At 43.8% G+C, this 24,319-nt stretch overlaps 1 protein-coding gene and 1 pseudogene across 1 annotated transcript; one reads left to right on the forward strand and one right to left on the reverse strand.

Moving 5' to 3' along the window:
- The first annotated feature begins 1,117 nt into the window (after positions 1-1,117).
- DUXA (double homeobox A) lies at positions 1,118-16,586 on the forward strand. The gene is made up of 5 exons (XM_040465187.1): positions 1,118-1,142; positions 10,337-10,491; positions 10,985-11,087; positions 11,510-11,655; positions 16,485-16,586. The coding sequence occupies exons 1-5, from the start codon at positions 1,118-1,120 to the stop codon at positions 16,584-16,586; spliced, it is 531 nt and encodes a 176-aa protein (XP_040321121.1).
- LOC121023363 (proline-rich protein 3-like) lies at positions 13,197-13,847 on the reverse strand (annotated as a pseudogene).
- Positions 16,587-24,319: the final 7,733 nt, after the last annotated feature.

Genomic DNA, 24,319 nt, shown 5'->3' on the forward strand with positions numbered 1-24,319 from the left:
TTATCCTGTAGTACTGTGGATTACAGCTGTGAACAATTAAAAGAATCTGTCGCCTTCCATCAAGGCTGATTAATGACCCGGAGAGGAAATTGCCAGGGAGAGACCCCGAGAGTCACTGCACGTGAAACGTCACCTGAAACTGCTCCTGCCAGTGTGGGGGCAGGATCTTGTTTTTAGCTACATTTTTGTATCTTATAAATGTGGACTTTTTGCAGTTAATTTTTATTTGTTTAAACATTGCATTCAAATATTATTTATTTTGATCACAGCAGGTTTTGCACCCCCTTAAATAGCTCCCGTGGTGAGAGCTACATCTTCCTCACCCTAATCCTGGAACTAATTAAAAAGAACTCTTTTGGGGGCTCCTGGGTGGCGCAGTCGGTTAAGCGTCCGACTTCAGCCAGGTCACGATCGCGCGTGAGTTCGAGCCCCGCGTCAGGCTCTGGGCTGATGGCTCAGAGCCTGGAGCCTGTTTCGGATTCTGTGTCTCCCTCTCTCTCTGCCCCTCCCCCGTTCATGCTCTGTCTCTCTCTGTCCCAAAAATAAATAAAAAACGTTGAAAAAATTAAAAAAAAAAAAGTTGAGAAAAAGAACTCTTTTGATTTTTGTTTGTTTTTGTTTGTTTGTTGTTTAAAGTAAGCTCTACGCCCAACATGGGGCTTGAACTCACAACACCGAAGAGTCGCACGCTCTACCGACTGAGCCAGCCAGGTGCTTCCCAAGAACCCTTTTAGTATAAGTAAAGGTCACCACTTCCAAAGATAAGTGTAGAGCATTAAAAAAAAAAAAGCAGTTAAAAAAATACATAGGTATAGAAAAAACACTGAAAACAAGAAGATGTGTGAATACAGTAGCACTCAGAAGTGCTCTTGTGATGGTTTTGCGGTAGAGATTAGTAGAAATTATTAAATCTATCAATGGAAGAATGGGCGGCTTATCTAGCCCTTCCTAGATTAGGAGGGTCTGTTTGTAAGAAGTGATGCAATTGGTAAAGATAAAACTTCAGAAGCACGAAAGATTGAACAAACAGGTGGGGCCATCCAGGCTGATGATATAAAACCGTCCTTGAGGCAGACTGTTTCCCGAATTAACCCTAAGACCTCGGGACTCCACCAACATGGCTCAAGATAATTCTCCAAACAGTAAGTTCCCCGCACACCTGACTGAGGTTTCTGTTTCGTTGGTTTGGGAGGAAATGGACTACAAACTTACGGGCTTGCCACAACTTGTGGGAGTTCCATCTTAAACCTTTTTTTTTTTTTTTAACGTTTATTTATTTTTAAGAGGGGGGTGGAGGAGAGAGAATCGCAAGCAGGCTTCAGGCTGCCAGCACAGAGCCCAACTTGGGGTTCAATCTTACTAATTGTGAGATCATGACCTGGGCCGAAATCAGGAGTCAGATGCTTAACTGACTGAGCCCCATTTTTAAATTTTAAGATAACTGTATTAGGATTGGGAAAAATTTTCTCTCATATGATATGAAAATATGCTGTTTTCTGTGTATTGTGCATTGGGAATTTCAGAAAGATACAGGCAATCATGAATTAAACAAAATAGAAGATTTTTGCTTCAGGAAGGAGAGGGAGAGAGATACATTTAAAGAAACTGTGGTAAAAAAAAAAAGAGGGGGGCACCTGAGTGGTTCAGTTGGTTAAGCATCTGATTCTTGATTTCAGCTCAGGTCATGATCTCACAGTAAGTGAGTTTGAGCCCCACATCGAGCTCCAAGCTGCTGGTACAGAGCCTGCTTGGGATTCACTCTCCTTCTCTGCCCCTCCTTCGCGGGCTTTCTCTCGTTTTATTTTTTATTTTTATTTTTTTTAACGTTTATTTATTTTTGAGACAGAGAGAGACAGAGCATGAACGGGGGAGGGTCAGAGAGAGGGAGACACAGAATCTGAAACAGGCTCCGGGCTCTGAGCCGTCAGCCCAGAGCCCGACGCGGGGCTTGAACTCACGGACCGCGAGATCATGACCTGAGCTGAAGTCGGCTGCTTAACCGACTGAGCCACCCAGGCGCCCCGCTTTCTCTCTCAAAATAAATAAATAAACTTAAACAACAACAACAACAACAACAACAAATTGGGGCACCTGGGTGGTTTAGTCGGTTAAGTGTCTGACTTCAGCTCAGGTCATGATCTCACGGTTCGTGGGTTCAAGCTCTGTGTCGGGCTCTGTGCTGACGGCTCAGAGCCTGGAGCCTGCTTCTGATTCTGTGTCTCCCTCTCTCTCTGCCTCTCCCCTGCTCAAAAATGAATACACATTTAAAAAAATTGTTTAAAAAAAAAACAATGGGAGGCATGAGAAATTTCATAGACCAGAATATCTTTGGAATCAAAGAAACTTCCGGACTTCTTTCTCAAGACTGAACTTTACTCTTGAACTTTGGATTCATCGGTCTCACTTGCTTGTCTAACAAGTGTCCCAAACTCAGCGTGTCCCAAACTGGACTCCATGTTTACACCCAAACTCTCCCCCACAGAGTTTATCCTCCCTGAGGACATGTCAGCTGTTCATGCTAAAAACTCTAGGGAACATCCTTGACCTACTTTTCTGTCATGACCTGTATCTAATCAGCCTGGCAGTTCTGTTGATTTTAACTTTAAAATATTTTAGGAATCTGACCATTTCTTGGTCCATCCCCACACGGCCCTGCAAGGCCCTATACAATCTGTGTTCTACCCCCGCCACCAAGGTCTAGGACCTCACCTGTTTCTGCTTTGTTCCAGACTGTGTGGCCCTCTGCTCTCTCTTAAAGAGGCCAGGCAGGCTCCTACTGCCATCCCCAGTCCCTGCAAGGTGGGTCTCCTCACGTCAGCATGGGTCCCTCTCTCATTTGCTTCAAGTCTTTGCTTAAGTCATTTGTTTTCTTCCTTTCAACATTTTCAATGTTTTGTTTATTTTTGAGACAGTGCAAGTGGGGGTGGGTGGGTCAGAGAGAGGGGGACAGTGGATCCAAAGCCGGCTCTGCTGACAGGCTGACAGAGAGAGCCCAATGCAGGGCTGGAACTCACGAACTGCAAGAACGTGACCTGAACCGAAAACCAAGAGTCAGAAGCGCCACCGACTGAGCCGCCCAGGAGCCCCGAATCAAGTCATTTTCTAAGTGAAGTCTTCCCTAATTACTTGGCTTAAAATTGTGACTTCACCCCATGCATTCTTTCTTTTCCCTCCTCCTTTATTTAAAAAAAAATTTTTTATGTTTAGGGGCGCCTAGGTGGCTCAGTCGGTTAAGCATCGACTTCGGCTCAGGTCATGATCTCGGTTCATGAGTTCGAGCCCCGTGTCAGGCTCTGTGCTGACAGCTGGGAGCCTGGAGTCTGCTTCGGATTCTGTGTCTCCCTCTCTCTCTGCCTTTCCCTCCCTCACACTCTGTCTCTCTCTGTCTCAAATATAAATAAAAAACATTAATTAAAAAAATTAAAAAGAAATTTTTATGTTTATGTATTTTTGAGAGAGCCCACGCGCACGTAAGTGGGGGAGGGGCAGAGAGGGAGGCAGACACAGAATCCGAAGCAGGCTCCAGGCTCCGAGCTGAGCTGTTAGCACAGAGCCCCTTCGGATTCTCTGTCTCCGTCTCTTCCCTGCCTCTCCCCCACTGCTGCCCTCTCTCTCAAAAAGAAATGAACATTTTGTAAAAAGTTTAAAAAATCCAGTTGACATATGTATCTTAGTATAATACAGCATACAACACAGTTCACTGAAATGGTTTCAGACTCCTCGTGGCAGCTCATATCTAAGAAAGTTTATGCCACTTGTTATAGCGGGTTTTTAATTTGGTGGAGTTTTAATTATCTGAAAGGCTGTTAAAGTACAACTCTGTGCCCAACTATATACACCTGTCTGAGGCTGTATATGCTCATGATTGAGCTAAAAAGAACATATCACAAGAGATCAGATGCAGCTATAAGAATCCAGCTCTCTTCTATGTGGCTAAGTATAGACATCAAAGTAATTTCCATAAATGTAAAGCAATGCCACTTACCTCAGTGATCATTTTTATTCCAAGGTGACAATTTTTTTAATAAAAATGTTATTTTTGTTAAAATGTAATGGGTTTGTTGACATTTGAAAATGGATTAATCTGGGGCGCCTGGGTGGCTCTGTCGGTTAAGCATCCGACTTCGGCTCAGGTCATGATCTCACGGTCTGTGAGTTCGAGCCCCGCGTCGGGCTCTGTGCTGACAGCTCAGAGCCTGGAGCCCATTTCAGATTCTGTGTCTCCCTCTCTCTGTCCCTCCCCTGTTCATGCTCTGTCTCTCTCTGTCTCAAAAATAAATAAACATTAAAAAAAATTAAAAAAAAAAAGAAAATGGATTAATCAAGGGGTGCCTGGGTGGCTCTGTCCGTTAAGCATCCGACTTCGGCTCAGGTCATGATCTCACGGTCTGTGAGTTCGAGCCCCATGTCAGGCTCTGTGCTGACAGCTCAGCTCACAGCCTGGAGCCTGTTTCAGAATCTGTGTCTCCCTCTCTCTCTGCCCCTCCCCTGCTCACACTCTATCTCTCGCTCTCAAAAATAAATAAACAAAAAAATTTAAATAAAATGGATTAACCAATGTTCTCACTTTTAATTTTTAAAAAAATTTTTTAAATGTTTTATTATTTATTTTTGAGACAGAGAGAGACAGAGCATGAACGGGGGAGGGTCAGAGAGAGAGGGAGACACAGAATCCGAAGCAGGCTCCAGGCTCCGAGCTGTCAGCACAGAGCCCGACGCGGGGCTCAAACTCACAGACCTTCAGATCATGACCTGAGCCGAAGTCGGACGCTCAACCGACTGAGCCACCCAGGCGCCCCACACTTTTAATTTTTAATAAGGTAAAAAAAAACGGTCTTTGGATATTCAGTTTTAAAAGTGCAAATGGGTCCTGAAGCCAAAAACATTGGGATTTAGTGATCTAGGAATACTTTCTAGAGAAAAAAAATTGTGCAATAATTTTCAAGTTTTTTTTTTTCTTTTTCTTGTCTTCTTGGTAACGCACAATTGATAGGTTACTGCTCCTCAGCAACACACACTTGCTTCCCCTCCCCGTGCACAGCCGTCCATCTGTTCCATGCAGTGCATTTCATGCCATTTAGAGATAGGTGTCTTGTGATATGTGTGTATCCTTCACAAATACACAACATTGTTTTTGTGGAACGTAACTTATTTAGATTAGTTGATCTTTACTGGAATCACTTGATTCTCTCCAGCTTTTTATTGAAGTACAACTGCACATGGTAAAATGCAAATCACAAGTGTACAATTTGATTTAATTTATGTGTACACCTATGTAGGTATATACATAATTGCTACATAGAAATATTATTGCTCTGTATAAACTCCATTTTGTGCCTTCCTTTCTTGACTTAATTCTGTGCCTTTGAGACCTATCGATCTTGTTTCCCTTGTCATTTTTTTTTTTTCTCATTATTTTGGTCTTAAGGCATAAAATTCCATCACGGGGATATTAGCACATTTTACTTACCCATTCGTGTAGCCATGGGCATTTAGGTTGCTCCAACTGTTAATATGAACAGCATTCTGAAAAGTATGTCATGGAGATTTGAGTGGGAAATAAATGATGGCATATTACAATTACTGCACAGAATTTAAACAAGCATAGCCCAATTGCCCCACCCACCATCTAGAATACAGTACATTCCAACCAGCTCTCCAGAAGGGTTTCCATCTCCCCACCCCACCCCCATCATTGCAAGCATCTGACTTTATCTGGTTTTCTAACTTTTGAACTGCAGTTTTCAGTTATGTCTTTGGTTCCAGAAATTTTTCCCATTGTGTTTTGGGAAGATTGAATAGCTTATTTAACTCTTTTCTATCTCAGTGTGACACGGATTCTTTCGTACATGATTTTCCATTTACTTTTACATCTCACAGGTCTTTAATTTGGCATTTTTTTTTTTTAATTTTTTTTTTCAACGTTTATTTATTTTTGGGACAGAGAGAGACAGAGCATGAACGGGGGAGGGGCAGAGAGAGAGGGAGACACAGAATCGGAAACAGGCTCCAGGCTCTGAGCCATCAGCCCAGAGCCCGACGCGGGGCTCGAACTCACGGACCGTGAGATCCTGACCCGGCTGAAGTCGGACGCTTAACCGACTGCGCCACCCAGGCGCCCCTTTAATTTGGCATTTTGAAATATACTGTGTATCATGACTCAACTTCATTTTTCTTCACACAGCAAGGCATTTTCTTTACCCAACACTACCCTTTCCCACTGATTTTGAAGGCTCTGGCTGTCCCAAGTTCTATATAGAACAGGCTTTCTGTTCCTCGGCTTTCTGTTGGGTTCCATTTGTCTACTGGTCTGTTTCTGCATGAGTACTGTAAGAAAAAGCTTTTACTACTCTATTTTATCTGGATAATTAAATGCATCATCTTTATCCTTTTTAAACAAAATGTATAATCTACTTTGTGGGCTTGTATTCTCCCTGTATGTTTTAGGTGGCCCTCAAAATCCTGTTTGGTCTCTTCTCAGAAAACAGCCATATTCTCATCATGAGAAAAACATCAGATAAACTCCAATGAAGTTCTACAAAACACTTGTTCAGTACTCCTTAGAACTGTCTATATCATGAAAAACTAAAGTCTAAGAAACTGTCAGGGCCAAAGGGCGCCTAAGGAGATCTGAGGACCCATTGTAATATGGTACCTTAGATAGCATCTGAGAACAGAAAAAGGATACTAGATAAAAACTTTTAGATAAAAACTTGGAAAATATGAATAAAGTATGGACTTTACTTACCAACAATGCAACAGTATCAATTCCTTCATTGTGAGAAATGTACTGTGGTAATATGTTAATAATAGGGGGAGGGGTACCTAGTTGGCTCAGTTGGGAGAGCATGTGACTTTTTTTTTTTTTTTTTTCTGAGAACTGGGGAGAGGGGCTGAGGGATAGAGAAAGTGAGAGACTGAGCAATCTTAAGCAGGCTCCGTGCTCCATGCCCCACTCCCCCTTGGCGGGGGCACGGAGCCCTCTGTAGGGCTCAATCCCATGACCCTATGATCATGACCTGAACTGAAATCAAGAGTACAACGCTCAACCAACTGAGCCACCCAGGTGCCCTGAGTATGTGGCTCTTTTTTTTTTTTTAAGCTTATTTATTTTGAGAGAGAGAGAGAGAGAGAGAGAGAGAGAGCACAAGTGGGGAGGGGCAGAGAGTGGGAAAAAGATAGAATCCTAAGCAGGCTCTACACTGTCTGTGCAGAGCCTGATGTGGGGCTCGAATTCAGCAACTGTGAGATCATGACCTGAGCTGAAAGGTGGATGTTTAACTGACTGAGCCACTGAGGTGCCCCAAACATGTGATTCCTGATCTCTGGGTCATGAGCTCGAGCCCCACATTGGGTGTAGAGATTACCTAGAAAAAAGTACAATGAATAATAGGGGAAACTGGGAATGGAAGATATGGGAACTCCTCATACCAGCTTTGTAACTTCTCTGTAAATCTGAACATCCTAAAATAAGGTTTACTTCAAATATCCTGTTGGTATTTCTGTTTGGAAATGCAATTCCCTGTTAATACACAGAATGTTCACTACTACCAACGAAATGGCAGTGAATATCCATGTGTGTTACCCAGACGTACATGTGTCCATTCCTCTAGGATAGAGACTCAGGAAGGGAATTACCAAGCTGTAACGGTCTGGAGCTTTGTGCCCCCCAGAGTCAGAGATGAACCATCTTGATACTGATCTCTAGGAACCGTTAGCTTATTGGGCTATAACATGCTCCTAGGTTGATAAAAGAGATCTTCCTCAGATTTTTTTCTTTGCTTTCCTCCTTTCTTATCCTTCATCTTACTTTAGCTCTTCATCTCCTGTTCCTCCCTGCCCACCCTCTACCTGTCAGTGTAGGAATTAGGCAGGAGGCCCTAATTTGCTTATCCCCGCCCCCCATTCCCTAGGGAGTTGATCTGGGTTAGTTAGAAGTTCCTCTATATCTACTTCAGGGCTTAAGCTTTCCTTTGAGCTTTTTACTGTAAAGGATTTTTCCTTTTAAGAATGTATACAGTCAAGGATCTGTGTACAGAGAAGAACCTACTTGAAGGTATAAGATGGGTAGGGTCCTGTGAGGGCTTTTTAACCTAAGGCCAACCTCAGAGAAGATTACTTTGCCATCAGAAAAATTCAGTCATGACTATTTGGAGCACAGAGTGTGGGCCTTAGCCTGGAGGGTCAGGGAAGGACTCTGAGAAGGAGGTGCTCAAGCTGGAACCTGTCATAAAGGAGCAATCTAGTCCCTCATCACATGAAGGGCATCACAGGAAGAGAAGAACAAGTACCAAGTTCTGGAGTAGAAGGAAGTTGGCCTGGTTGTGGGACAGAAAGTTGGTGGTAGTGGCTGGAGGACACATTTATTCCAAGGCATAAGGCCAAGGAAGTCATTATATGTGACTAGGTCAAAAATACTGGTGAGGGCCTGATCAACATGGTAAGATTCAAGAGGACTTGAGAAAGATAGTAAAGTTAACCTTCTCCTTTCAGGGTGCCTGGCTCTCTCAGTTGGTAGATTATGTGACTCTTGACCTCAGGGTTGTAAGCTGGCCTCCAAGTTGGGTGTAGAGATTACTTAAAAAAATTTAGAACTCTAGGGACACCTGGGTGGCTCAGTCAGTCAAGCTTCTTTCTGGCTTTGGCTCAGGTCATAATCTCACAGTTCGTGAGTTTGAGCCTCGCATCGGGCTTGCTGCTGTCAGCACAGAGCCCGGTTTAGATCCTCTGTCTCTGTCTCTCTGTCCCTGTGCTGCTCAGGCACATGCACACACTCTCTCTTTCTCTCTCTGAAAAATAAACATTAAAAAAATACAAAAAATTATAAAATAAATAAATAAATAAAATTTTAGCCTTCTTTCAATGAAGTATAACAGACCAGGAGGTAGTAGACTGATATGCAAATGAAGATTTAAACTTGTAGGAGGGACAAACATTCAAGGATCAAAGAAAAAAAAGCATCCCTGTGGTCTGGGAATCTCAATGAATTCTTTATTTTGCCGTAGTTAAGAGTTTTGACTGGATTTTTTTTTTTTTTGCATAAATGTGGAGTTTGACTTTTTTGTCTTGTTGTTCCCTTAGTTGTTAATTTTAGTCACTCTGACCTGTGTGAGGCGGTATCTCAATGTGGTTTTGATTTGTATTTCCCTGATGAGTGATGCTGAGCATCTTTTCATGTGTCTGTTGGCCATCTGGATGTCTTCTTTGGAAAAGTATCTATTCATGTCTTTTGCCCATTTCTTCACTGGATTATTTGTCTTTTGGGTGTTGAGTTTGATAAGTTCTTTATAGATTTTGGATACTAACCCTTTATCTGATATGTTACTTGCAAATATCTTCTCCCATTCTGTTGGTTGCCTTTTAGTTTTGTTGATTGTTTCCTTCGTTGTGCAGAAACTTATTTTAATGAGGTCCCAATAGTTCATTCTTGCTTTTGTTTCCCTTGCCTCCGGAGACATGTCTAGTAAGAAGTTGCTGCAGCCAAGATCAAAGAGGTTATTGCCTGTTTTCTCCTCTAGGATTTTGATGGTTTCCTGTCTTATGTTTAGGTCTTTCATCCACTTTGAGTATTTTTGTGTATGGTGTAAGAAAGTGGTCCAGGTTCATTCTTCTGTGTGTCACTATAAGAACAAAATGATCCTCCCTATATTGTTTTTAAAAACATTTTGGAAAGTGATCCTGTTTATCTGTTATTGAGGGCAATGGATTTTACCCAGAAATTAAACCAGAAAAACTGAAAGGGACTTAATGGTACTTCATTTGCTCTTCATTTCTATCGTTTCGAGTATTCATGATTGTAATGACCTATTACATGCCTTTTCTTGACTCATTCTTCTTAATCCATATGAACAGAACACATCAATTTTTCATGGTTTTTGAAAAATAGAAGACCTTGACTCCCAGTCATGGCATTCAGATCAAATAGAGAAGTTCAAGAATCACCCTTGTGTGGGGCACCTGTGTGGCTCAGTCGGTTAAGCGTCTAACTTCGGCTCAGGTCATGATCTCGCGGTCCATGAGTTCGAGCCCCATGTCAGGCTCTGTGCTGATAGCTCAGAACCTGGAGCCTGTTTCAGATTGTGTGTCTCCCTCTCTCTCTGACCCTCCCCCGTTCATGCTCTGTTTCTCTCTGTCTCAAAAATAAATAAACGTTAAAAAAAAAAAAAAAGAATCACCCTTGTGTATTTAAGGGCTTTATAATTGTGTCAGAGTTCTTTCCTACTGGGTTCTGGTGGATTACAAAGGAAAAGAGGAAATCAAACACTAGCTTGAGCCTGAAGTTTGAAATTTATAAGCTGGCCTATTAAATGCTTCGTCTTTCTTAATCTTTCCACAGAGACCACACCAGTGAATCACAGACGCAGCCGCACCAAATTCACACAAGATCAATTGAAAATCCTCATCAAAGCATTTGATAAAAACCCTTACCCAGGTTATGCTACCAAACAGAAACTTGCTTTAGAAGTCAATACTGAAGAGTCTCGAATCCAGGTAAGTTACAAATTCTGTATCTCCAAGACTAAGAGTAGACAAGGAGGCAAGGAAACTGTTAATCGAGCACATTATGTGCCAGTGTGCTAAGGGCTTTGCGTGAAGTAACTTGACACCCAGAATGAAGTCACAAGGATGCTGCTCTTTGTCTCACTTCACAAATGTGAGTACTGAGGGTGAAAGAGTGTCTAGGAGTGGCAACGACATGTGCAGGTACTTCTTCAGAGAAGAGGAAATACTTGAGCTGGTTGATAAATGCATAATAATTGCAGCATCTATTTATTAACTTAAAAAGATTACTATAGTCATGTTGGGAACAGATTGTGAAGATGCTAAATGCCAAACCTTGACCTAAGACTTAGTCGGATGTGACAGGTATCTGTAACAGTACTGAGCTTAGACCTATAAGAATCACACCCTTTGAAGACAGGTAGTAATAGGGTGAGATGACCTAGACATACTTAATTCTCTCATTTTCTTTTCCTCACTCAAGATTTGGTTTCAGAATCGAAGAGCTAGGCACCAGAATAAATCAGAACCCGATGAGGACTTAGAATCAAGCCAAGACCAAGATCACCTTGAAGAGGAGATTCAAAGTAAATAGTCTGTTCCAGTCCTTTCACAACAGAGCTTCTTGGGTACACAAGGTCCTCTCTACCTGGAGCTAACTACTACTCTGAGTGGGAGAGGAATGTTCTTTCTCTCAGGGCCTCCTGTTCAAGGTCTTCTGGTAGCAATGGGTCCAATATGGCCCCTGGAAATTCTTTCCTGCATGGTTCATGGACCTTTTGAGACTTTGCTCTGCTTACCTTCTTTCCACTGGAAAGAACCAGCAACCTAGCCATATACTGTGTCTCTTCTAGAACCTTCTGCCTGGAATAAGCCAGGGAAAGGCCCTCTTAAGGAGATGCAATGTATTAGATGGAGACAGTGTAGGACAGGTTTGGGTTCCTTGTTTGGGAATATGTCAACTGACCTCTGAAATGTTTCATGACCCTCAGTCTTACACCTATCCTAGGTAGAGAAGACAGACGGAGTCGTACCAACTATACGTCCTTGCAATTACATGCCCTCATTGAGGCATTTTCAAACAATCCTTATCCTGGCTTTGATTCCAGAGAGCAACTTGCTAAAGAAATTGGTGTTCCCGAGTCAAGAGTCCAAGTAAGTGATAAAGAATTTGCCCCATCTCCTAGGATGGAGATTTAGGAGATGGGGAGCCCTGTGGACGGACATGTGAGGCACATTACCACCCCAGGGCCTCTCATGAGCTATTCTCTCCATCTAGTAGGTCCTTGAGGCTTGTTTATTTAGAGAGAGAGTGAACACGAGTAGAGGAGAGGCAGAGAGAGAGGGAGAGAGAATCCCAAGCAGGCCCCCTGCAGACAGCACAGAGCCTGATGTGGGCCTTGATCCCACAAACCATGAGATCATGACCTGAGCTGAAACCAAGAGTCAGACGCGTAACCACCTGAGCCACCCAGGTGCCCCTCCATCTGGTTGCCCTAGGGCCAGCTATCTCACCCCCTTCAGTTCTTTCTTGCTGTAACCAGTGTTTTATTTTTTGTTTTCTTTCTTTCTTTATTTTCACTGCATTTATTACTAATATTAAAAATATTTTAAATAATTCTTTCTCAGTTCTGCAATGGCCCTCTTCCCTCCTTCTTGCCCACACTCCTGATGCATTTCCTCAGGACAGGTTGAAAACCGAACCTGTCTGCTGTTATTTTCACAGAAAGCAACCAGTGCCAGGGATGTCAGGGAAGAAGGTTGGAAGAAGGCAACAGTACTGTCCAGGTTCCATCCTAAGGTTGGCTGGGTGGAGAGTCACAGAATTCAGTCAAAAAGTCTGGTGGCCTTGCAGTGACTTAGTCTAAGTAAAGTGGGCTGGACAGAATAGGGTAGCCCACCAGAGGCTTTAGAGAACACCTCAAAATCTTGTGTCAAACCCAGAAGAACTGACACCAGGAGAAGAATGGGGAGGACCAGGGAGGCAGTCTTGTGGAAAGTTCTACAATTCTCCCATGTTGGGAGGTTACAGGAAGTCTAGAGGTCACCAAGAGCCTCACTCATTTTGGCAGAAAAGCTCAACTCTAGCATTAGGACATCAAAAAGAGACCAGCCACATTGAAAAAGGCTACAAAGGGATGCACAGTTTCATAAGCACAGGGATCACAGACCAGAGTGGTGGGGATCATGCTGCTGACACACAGAAACTACAAAATCCAAAAGCAAGGAGAATGGCCTTTCAGGGGTAACTCCACCTATCATTCAGACTTGACCCCAGGTCACACAACCTGGTGAATTTCGCAGAGCTGCTGGCAACACTAGGGGCAGAGGGTGTCACGTAAAAAGGACTTAAAACAAGCAGCTGGAAGGAGGGAATGACAGGAAACTGCTCCAGGCAATCAAGGGCAGTACTGGGGGCTGGGTGGACAGGTGCCCAAGCAACAGCACCAAAGATGTTTCCTGTATAGCAGCCAGCTGGCACAGGGGACGAGGACCCAGGAGGCAGATGAAGGGAACAAAGATGGGGTCCTGAACATGAGTCTCTGGAGGCTGGATCAGAAGAAAGACCACATACTGGGCACCAGTGATGACACACAACTCTGGACCAAAAGGGGGGGTGGGTGTCCCTGACTGAGGGTGGTGGGTGGAACAGCTTCAAAGTAGCCATCACAGAGCCACAGGGGACTATGTGGCCTTCAGGTCACAGGAGGCTCCTCCCCGCCTGGATGGGAAGATACAGTCTCACAGGGTGGTCTGTTGATACCTGGGTGATAGAAGACACAGAGGTCCTCATATTGACACTGGCCCTTTTTGGCAAAGTGTCTGCATACAGGACAGTTGGATTTGTCTCCCCATAACCTGGAGTCCATCCTTGAGCAGGGAGGTATTCTTGATAAGAGACCAGCTTCCGAGCTTCAAGAGTTTCTCTGCTCTTTGTTGGAAGCCTCCCCTGGAGGGACTCCCATGGCCTGGTCTGGGAGAACAGGGTTCAGCATTGCCCATGCCCTCTCCCATGGGGAGGCACAACTATTTGGGCCTCATCTGGGGCCTGGGCCTCCCCGAATTGGGCCTCTGCCCAGGGGAGGAGGTGGGAGACTCAGCATTGTGGAGTCATTGGTCTTCTTGATTCTGGAGGACCTCCATGAAGAGCTGGTTGGGGTCATCAAGCTTTCCATTGGCCAGAAGGCCAGGTGGTCTAATGGGACTCCCATCCTTCTCATTTCTGGTCTCTTTCCTCCTGCTCTGGCAGGGGGAGCTGTTGCTTGGGATTCTGCATCTTGCGCTTTGGCATTATGGCGGCAATGGCTGCGGTGGGATTTGGAGAGCAGTGACTGAGGAAGGGATTGTTTTCTACTCTTTGTCTTCTGAATAGTGCCTGACACAAGGAGTAATAATTTGTTGAATGAAGGAAGGAATGTTTCTTTACATGCAATATGAGCCAGGCATTTGCCTAAAGTCTTTACATCTATCACAGTTTTCAGCCTTTCTAATTATCTCACGAGGTTGGAATTATTATGTCTAATTTAGAGATTTAACATTTAACTCAGAGAAATGTAGGATCCAGATGGAATAGAATTCTGTCAGAGTGGTGTGCTCTGTGTGTGTATTTAGACCAGTGCTCCTTGGGTGCCTGGGTGGCTCAGTCAGTTAAGCATCTGAGTCTTGATTTTGCCTTGGGTCATGAGATCGAGCCCAGGTTGACTCTGTGCTGACAGCAAGGAACCTGCTTGGGATTCTCTCTCTCCCTCTACCCCTCCCCCACTCATTCTCTTTCTCTCTCAAAATAAATAAATACTAAAAAAAAAACAGTGTTCTTTCCAGTAACCTGGTAATTCCAATAGTATGATTAAATGTCACACAAATTTACCTCCTAGACAAATAGGAGCAAACAATGTGTTTGGTGTTTGGTCAGAAACGGTTTCACAGAGGAAAACTTGATCTGGGGCTTGCAAAGCAGAGAGAGATCCCATGGGGGAAGACCAGAAGAGAGGGGGTTAATAGGGCAGCAGTTGTGGTAGACTGGATTCCTAGCAGCAGTCCTATGGCTTCCAGAACATTGTGAATTGTCTATGGGCTGGTGAACTAGGGTGACATAAATATACTTAAGGAGGCCTCAAGTCTAGACCAATTGTGACCAGTTGATTAAGCTGTTGTGTTCAGGTTTTGTGGACACCATCTTCCATTAGCCTGTGAGCTGTGATAGGGGGCCCATCTCTGATTAACCCCTGTATGCTGAACAGAGCTCAAAAGTCTTGAAGTGGATTAGACACTTGGAAATACTTGCTATAAGAGTTTATATTTTATCCTTTGTGTGGTAGAGACATGCTCAAAGAATTAAGACAGAGGAGAAAGCATGCTCTAGTTACAGTTTGAAATAGCTCCTCTTCCTCCAGTGAAGAATGGACTCCACTATGGAAACAGGAAGTAAGTTTGACAATCAGTGAAAAGTCAAGGAGGCTGAGACATGGAAATGAGTGCGGTGTGAGAAACAGCACGGACACAGACTGATAGCAATGCATAGATGGGGTGTGGAGGACAGGGGTGGGCGTGGAGAGGGAAAGAGATGAGATAACGAGGAAGACGTGGTGGGTCTAGCTTGGATGGATGGCTAATCTTGGTGTTATCCAGCAGGAGGATTGGGTTCTAGAGGAGGATGTGCCTCGGTGAGGGTTGGGAGATTCTATGGAGAAGATGGATAGAAATGGAAGACTGATTTTTTTGAGTAAATGGTTTGGTGTGATTCTGAAGGAGCATGTGAGTTGGGAGAGAAGAAAACAGGAGCTGGTGATGAAGTACGAAGTTAATCTTGTCCTAATGTAGCCATTCCAATATTCTTTGGGCGAGTTTTCTCCTCAGAATTCAAAGCCGAATATATTTTTCCTTAAATTCAAGATATTGTGGGGCACCTGGGTGCCTCAGTCGGCTAAGTGTCCGACTCTTGATTTTGGCTCAGGTCATGATCTCGTGGTTTGTGAGATCAAGCCCCGTGTAGGGCTCTGCACTGACAGAGGGGCGCCTGCTTAGGATTTTCTCTCTCCTTCTCTTTCTGCCCTCCCCCTGCTCTCTCTCTCTCTCTCTCAAAATAAACATTTATAAAAAATAGATCTTGGTAGGTGCAGAAATAATGAGAAATCTCTGAATGACTTTATCAACAGGGCACTGGTTCTCATAGGTACCACAAACAAGGCAGATGGAGAAAATTTATGATTCAGGTGTAGAAACCGAACACAGGGTTGCATATGTGCAGTTCCTCCAAAACAATCATTCACCTGCAGAGTGGTCTATACCTTCAGGAAGGACATGAGAGTTTTCATGGTATTACGTGACTTTTCCAAAGCCTGGTTTTTGGACTCCAGATCTGTGCCTATTCTATTTGCAACCTCTGTGAAAACCAAACGTAGTAGTTGTGGAATGTGAGTGTGTGTGTGTGTGCGCGCACGTAGTATATAAATACATATACGTTTTTCTAAAGTTATGTTATTATAAATAATATATACATATACTTGAGATATATAATGTGCATGTATGTGTGTAACTTATGGGCAGAGGCAAGGGGTAACAATTATGTCTTGTGGGATGAAAAATATCTCCCTAGACAGACAATATACTATCCTCGGTCATGGAAGAAACATAAGCATTTTGAAGAGGAAGGAAAAGAAAGATAGATGGGAAAAGAATTCCAGGCAGAGGGAAGAGTGTCAGTATAGACATGGCACTTTAGGGAAAACCAGCACTGGTAACGAGGCGACCGTGGGGACTTAAGGATATGAAACCCATCACGAAGGCACTAGGTGTGAGGTTCTGAATTGTGGGCTTTATCTTCAGACTTGATAGACCGTCCTAGCTGTCATATGGAAGGCTGGTGATTTTGGAATTAGGTCTAGAACCAACCCCCTCTCTCTTCCTTTTGTCTTGTGAAAGCAATGGTGAAGCTTGCGTGACATCATTTGATTGAATTAATTCTTGATGTTTTACCCACTTAGATCTGGTTTCAAAATCGGAGATCCAGATTCCATGCCCAGAGAAAAAGAGAACCTGATGATGGAGACTTAGAACAGAGACAAGACCAGGAACAGGATCTCTGAGATGAGAGAGTTCAAGGTAATCACTCTGTTGTTCTCATGTTGGCTCACAGAGCAGAGCCTACTGAGTGCCCAGTCCTTCCACATGATGGAGTCAACTCCAACCATCTCTTGGGATACCTCCTACTCAAGTGCCTTATCAGGTTCCATGGAGTAAGGGGATTAGTTATAGTTCCTGAAGACTCTTCCCAAGTCAGTGGTCCCTCAAAAGAATTCCACTGGCCACTTTCTAGCTGGAGCCCATAAACCCCATTAGAATGTGAATTTTGGGGGGGGGGGGGTGTCTGAGTTGCTCAATTGAGCCTCCAACTCTTGAACTCAGCTCAGGTCTTGATCTCAGGGTCATGAGTTCAAGCCCCACATTGGGTTCTGTGCTGGGCATGAAGACTACTCGAACAAAATTCATATTCTCTCTCTCTCTCTCTCTCTTTTTAATTGATGTCTTCCCGGTACCTGGTACATAGTAAACAATCTGTTGACTTTGTGGAAGGTATGGTTGAAATAATGGAGGAATCAGTCCTTAGGTTTGTTCTGCCAAAGGCCAGCTAGCGCATGGCTTTCCCAGGAGGTAGTAAGTTCCACACCGGACTAGAAAGGTGGGAACGAGTTTACTTCCATGTTTGAATGTACAAACTGGCTTCTTCCATTTTTCTTTCCTCCTTAGGCATAGAAGCTACACAAAATGGCCCCAGTCTTTCTATCAGCTGTCTTATTTCTGCAGAGCCAGAGCAAGATAGACAGAGACGTTCAGTGTATTTGATATCTTCAGCCTGGGCTCTACATTTCTCTCACTTGTCTTGGAAACATGTTTTCCTAAATATACCTCAGCTTTTCCAGAGCTGAACCTGCCGGAGACACTCAACAGGACTTTAGGAGGTGGAGACAGACACATGGTGCCACACCCTACCGACCATCCTGGATCCAGAGTTCAGCGGATCTTGAGGACAACGAGAATAAACTTATTAATATCATTTTTCAAGCATCATAGTCATTGTGACTTTTAAGAAAGATTTTGTTTTTAAGTAATCTCTACACTCAACATGGGGCTTGAACTCACAACTCCGAGATCAAGAGTCGCACGCTCCACTAACGGAACCAGCTGGGCGTCCCAGTTGTGCTTTTTAATAAGAGACATTTACTTTGTCTTCATCCCCCTTCCCAGCACAGAGCTTCTGAAACTTTTGGAGTTTCCTGTGATGACAGAAATTAGAGGATTGGCATTTTCAATCCTCCTGAACCTCTAAAAAGGAGAGAGGGGATGAAAGTTGAGTCAATTGCCAATGGCCAATGATTTATTTTTTAATTCCATTATAGTTAACATACAGTGTTATTAGTTTCAGGGGTACAATTCAGCGATTCATCAATTCTTTACATTATTCAGTGCTCATAAGAAGTATGCCCTTAATCCCCCCCCCCCCCCCGCTGCCTCCCCTCTGGTAATAAACAGTTTGTTCCCTATATTTAAGAGTCTGTTGTTTCTTGGCTTGCCTTTTTCCCTTTGTTCATTTGTTTTGTTTCTTAAATTCTACGTATGAGTGAAATCATGGGATTTGTCTTTCTCTGCTTTATTTTTTACTTATTTTTAATTTTTTTAATGTTTATTTTTGGGAGCAAGAGAGACACAGCAAGAATGGGGGAGGGACAGAGAGAGAGAGGGAGACACAGAATCTGAAGCAGGCTCCAGGCTCTGAGCTGTCAGCACAGAGCCTGACACAGGGCTCGAACCCATGAACCATGAGATCATGACCTGAACTGAAGTCAGACACTCAACTGACTGAGTCACCCAACTGACTGAGTCACATTTTAACATGTGATTAAAAAAAAAATTAATGTTTATTTTTGAGAGAGAGAGAGCACAAGCAGGGGAGGGGCAGAAAGAGGGAGACACAGAATCTAAAGCAGGCTCCAGGCTCTGAGCTGTCAGCACAGAGCCTGACACGGGGCTTGAACCCAGAACTGTGAGATCATGACCTGAGCCAAAGTTGGGTGCTTAACTGACTAAGCCCCCCAGGCACCCCTGAATGTGATTTTTTTAAAAATTTATTTTAGGAGTCTCTACCCCCAACATGGGTTTGGAACTCACAACCCCAAGATCAAGAGATGCACCAACATGGGGCGTCTGGGTGGTTCAGTTGTTTAAGTGGCTGCCTTCAGCTCAGGTATGTGAGTTCAAGCCCCACGTTGGGGTCTCTGTTGTCTGCACAGAGCCTGCTTCAGATCTTCTGTCCCCATTTCTCTCTGCCCCTCTCCTGCTCTCTCATAAATGAATGAATGAATGAATCAATAAGTAAGAGTTGCATACCCTACTGATTGAGACAGCCAGGCACCCTTTGATTTATTATACTTAGCATTATACTCTCCAGATTCATCATGTTGTTGCAAATGGTAAGATTTCCTTCTTTTTTAAAATGTTTTTTAATGTTTTTATTTATTTTTGAAGGAGAGAGAGAGAGAGACAGAGCATGAGTGGGGGAGGAACAGTGAGAGAGGGAGACACAGAATTCGAAGCAGTTTCCAGGCTCTAAGCTGTCAGCACAGAGCCACATGTGAGGCTCAAACTCACAAACTGCGAGATCATGACCTGAGCCGAAGTCGGACACTTAACCAACTGAGCCAGTCAGGTGCCCCAGATTTCATTCTTTTTAATGGCTGAATAGTATTCTATTATACGTATATACTACATTTGGTTTAACCATTGATCCAAGGATAGACACTTAGGTTACTTCTATCTTTGGGCTATTGGGAACAATGATGCTATAAACATAGGTTTACAAATATCTGTTTAAATCCCCATTTTGGGGGCACCTGGGTGGCTCAGTCATTTAAGCATTGGACTTCAGCTCAGGTCATGATCTCGCAGTTTGTGGGTTCAAGCCCGGCATTGGGCTCTGTGCTGACAGCTCAGAGACTGGAGCCTGATTTGGATTCTGTGTCTCCCTCTCTCTCTGCCCCTTCCTTTCTCATGGTCTGTCCCTCTCTCTCTCAAAAATAAACAAACATTAAAAAGAATTAAAAAAAAACCCTCTGTTTTCAATTCTTTGGAGGTATATATCCAGAAGTGAATTGCTGGACCAAATTTAAAGAATTTTTAAATAGATATTATGGAGCAAGTATTTTTAAAAGTAAACACTATGACCAAGTATGGATTTCTACAAGGAGTGTGGTAATTTTATTTTATTTTATTTTATTATTATTTATTTATTTATTTATTTTTAATTTTTTTTTCCAACGTTTATTTATTTTTGGGACAGAGAGAGACAGAGCATGAACGGGCGAGGGGCAGAGAGAGAGGGAGACACAGAATCGGAAACAGGCTCCAGGCTCTGAGCCATCAGCCCAGAGCCCGACGCGGGGCTCGAACTCACGGACCGCGAGATCGTGACCTGGCTGAAGTCGGACACTTAACCGACTGCGCCACCCAGGCGCCCCTATTATATATATTTTTTTAATAAAAAAAAAATTTTTTTTAGTGTTTTTATTTATTTTTGAGACAGAGCATGAGCAGGGGAGGGGCAGAGAGGGAGGGAGACACAGAATCTAAAGCAGGCTCCAGGCTCTGAGCCGTCAGCACAGAGCCCGACGCCGGGCTCGAACTCACGGACCATGAGATCATGACCTGAGCCGAAGTCGGACGCTTAACCGACTGAGCCACCCAGGTGCCCCAGTGTGGTCATTTTAAATATTCTAAAATTTCATGCCCAGTTAATAGTTGCATTCCATAAAAATTAAAAGTAAAGAACTTATATACTAGATGGAAAACCTTTAATTGATGTATACACATACACATGAAGATGTTGGCTGTACTTTATTTGTAAATAAGTTCACGTTCTAGGTCAGTACAATCCAATAGAAATTTCTGCACTGATGGAAATATTCTACATTGGTGTTGTCCAATATAACAGCCGCAGGCCACAGTTGACTACTGAGTAGTAGAAATATGGTATGGCCAGTACGACAGAGGAACTGCATTAAAAAAATTTTTTTTAATGTTTACTTATTTTTGAGACAGAGACAGAGCACGAGTGGGGGAGGGGGAGGGAGAGACACACACACACAGAATCCGAAGGAGTCTCCAGGCTCTGAGCTGTCAGCACAGAGCCCGATGTGGGGCTCGAACCCATGGACTGTGAGATCATGACCTGAGCTGAAGTCAGACGCCCAACTGACTGAGCCACCCAGGTGCCCCAGAGGAACTGCCTTTTAAATTTAATTTATTTTAATTCAAATGTATATAGTCACATGTGGCTAGCAGTTACCCTATTGAATGGTGCAGATCTAGAAAGTGTTTTGTTACCTATTTCACTCAACATGACATTGGTAGCATCTTTTCAACCTTAAAGATGTGCTCCTCCAAAAGTAGCACCTATTTATTTGACTGTATTGTAGGTTAGAAAGTATAATAATGTAAAACTGTCTTTATCACAGCAAAACTGAAACCATGCCCCATGGGTTAATGAGGCTAAAACTAGAAGAAAGTGTTAATCTTGGTTTTTAGGGAACTTCCCCCCACCCCCCGCCCCAGTCAGGTATTGAGCCTTTTCAGACCCCGCTCACAAATCACTAGTTGTTTCTACAGAAGCCTGGGCTCAGGGTCAACTGATATGGATGTAGCCTGGGAACAAGCAAGGCCCTGTGTTCCTCACTCAAGAAAATGAGCCCAAAGTCCCATCCAGTTTATGCCAGCTCCTGGAGCATGCCCACAGCTGCCTCCCCTTATCCTAAGATATACCTGACATCACGTGCTGGGTTTTGCTTCGTTCCAGTGTTAAGTCTTTACTAAGAAATGAACATGGGATGTATGTGCTGTATATGTTTGCTCGGTACACACACTCCATCTTTCCTCATGAAAAGTCATGTTTCCCCACCCTTTCCATCAATATGTATGTAACCTCACCCCGTGATTATAAAAAAACTTGTTCTCCCCTGGGGCGCCTGGGTGGCTCGGTCGGTTAATCATCTGACTTCGGCTCAGGTCACGATCTCACAGTCTGTGAGTTCGAGCCCCGCATCGGGCTCTGTGCTGACCGCTCAGAGCCTGGAGCCTGTTTCAGATTCTGTGTCTCCCTCTCTCTCTGCCCCTCCCCTGTTCATGCTCTGTCTCTCTCTGTCTCAAAAATAAATAAACGTTAAAAAATTAAAAAAAAACAAAAACAAAAAACTTGTTCTCCCCCTTGTGGGAGGCAGATTTGAGGCTTGCCCTCTTGCCTCCTTGTCTCATCTCACTGTGTCTGGAATAAATCCTTTCCTTGCTGCAAGTCTGGTGTCTCAGTAACTTGCTGCACACCAGGCAGACAGACTTGGGTTCAGTTACAGAACCCAAACTATAAGGATACATTTTAAGAAAACGTAATCTACGACCCAGCAATTGCACTACTAGGTATTTAGCCAAGGGATACAGGTATGCTGCTTTGAAGGGACACATGCACCCCAATGTTTACAGCAGCGCTATCAACAATAGCCAAAGTATGGAAAGAGCCCAAAAGTCCATCGATGGATGAATAGATAAAGAAGATGTGGCTTAGGGGTGCCTGGGTGGCTCAGTCAGTTAAGCGTCTGACTTCAGCTCAGGTCATGATCTCACAGTCCATGATTTCGAGCCCCATGTCGGGCTCTGTGCTGACAGCTCAGAGCCTGGAGCCTGCTTCAGATTCTGTGTCTCCCTCTCTCTCTGCCCCTCCCCGGATCACACTCTGTCTCTCTCTCTCTCTCTCAAAAATAAATACACATTAAAAAAAAAAAAAAAAGATGTGGTGTATATATACAATGGAGTATTACTCAGCAATCAAAAAGAATGAAACCTTGCCATTTGCAGCTACGTGGATGGAACTAAAGGGTACTATGCTAAGTGAAATTAGTCAGTCAGAGAAAGACAAATATCATATGACTTCACTCATACGGGGACTTTAAGACACAAAACAGATGAACACAAGGGAAGGGAAGCAAAAATAATATAAAAACAGGAGGGGGGCAAAAGCATAAGAGACTCTTAAGTGTGGAGAACAACAGAGGGTTACTGGAGAGGTTGTGGGGCGGGGGATGGGCTAAGGGGCATTAAGGAATCTACTCCTGAAATCATCGTTGCACTATATGCCAAGTAACTTGGATGTAAATTTAAAAAAATAAATTAAATAAAAATTTTTAAAAACCTATGGGATTACAAGGTGAAAAATAAAATAAAATAAAATGTACATGACCCAAATGAAAAAAAACCTAAAATATTGCACTAAGGCACCTAAAAAGAGGACATGAATATTAGGAACGGTGGGGCTGGCATAGAACCCAGAAGTCAGAAAACGAACTAACTAAATAAAGCAAAAGCATAAACACTTAATAAAGATCAAACAACCTGGGTGGTTTGGGGGCAGGGCCTCCTTAAAATAATTGAGTCAGAAAACACTCCTGGTGAGGTGATATTTTGAGCCAACATTTATGGGAGGAGAATGCAGGGATTCTGTGAGGGTCTAGAGGAGAAGATTTCAAGACGAAGAAGAAGTTCAAGAGTTCTGAAGTGAGAAAGAAGCTAAGTGTCCAAGGGCCGGGAGAGAGGCTATCTGATAAGATGCTGCTGAGGAAGGCGGTGCTCAGCAAGGTGGGGGAAAGAAAGGGGAAACAGTGAGCCATCCAAGGGTTTCCAGTCGCCCTTGGGTTTAAAAGGGCATTGATCTGGAGAACAGATAGCGCCAATAAGTGTTGAGAGGCTCATGAAAGAGAAGTGGGGCCGTGTGTTAGGGGATAACACAGTCCTGGACGCTACAGGGTTATGACGAAAGTGGAATTTCCCCTCCCTTGTTCGCTGTGCAACCCCTGAGCTGGGGGACAGCAACTTCCGAGACAAAGATAATAGGCAGTTACTTTGTGCCGGGCGCCCTGCTGCGTTCTTTCCGTGTCTTAGACCATCTAGTCCTCACTGCGTTGTGACTCCCTTCACTGCGACCATGGTAGGTGATATGAGGCAGCTGAGGCCTGGGGTGATGATGTCATTCGTTGGTGGTCTCACGGCTGGTACAAGGTGGAGCAGAAGCGTGGCGCCAGAGTTCGCTTGCTTGACCACTTAACCCAGCTCCTCCCAGGCTGGTGGAGATTTTCTGAGTAGGTAGCCTTTAGTTCAGAGAAACGCTCGGCGCTGGAGGGGCAGCAGCCCGAGGACCGTGAGCTTACACATGGCATGGGAAGGACACGCAGGGGCACGTTCCTCAGTCACGACTCTAAAGTGTTAGGATATAATTACTTTTCCCATTCCCATTTTATTTATTTATTTATTTATTTATTTATTTATTTTCAACGTTTATTTATTTTTGGGACAGAGAGAGACAGAGCATGAACGGGGGAGGGGTAGAGAGAGAGGGAGACACAGAATCGGAAACAGGCTCCAGGCTCTGAGCCATCAGCCCAGAGCCTGACGCGGGGCTCGAACTCACGGACCGCGAGATCGTGACCTGGCTGAAGTCGGATGCTCAACCGACTGCGCCACCCAGGCGCCCCTACACAGCATCGTATTTTTAGGAAGTATTTTATCTTAAGCTCACTCTGGCATCCTGTTTTCGATCATTCTTGATCAATACCACATGAAATGGCTTCTATTCCTTCAGTATCACTCAATAAGGTTAGGTTGCGTTCAGTTACCCACAGAATGATCACTGCAGTGGATTATTTCTGACATTTCATTTCAATTATGTGAGTGGGATAATTCATGCAGGACATTTCTTCATGTTCTGCTTTAGAAAAAGACTGGGACA

Source organism: Herpailurus yagouaroundi, unplaced genomic scaffold, assembly GCF_014898765.1.
Source record: "Herpailurus yagouaroundi ecotype Mexico unplaced genomic scaffold, PumYag 557, whole genome shotgun sequence".
NCBI classification, from domain to species: domain Eukaryota; kingdom Metazoa; phylum Chordata; class Mammalia; order Carnivora; family Felidae; genus Herpailurus; species Herpailurus yagouaroundi.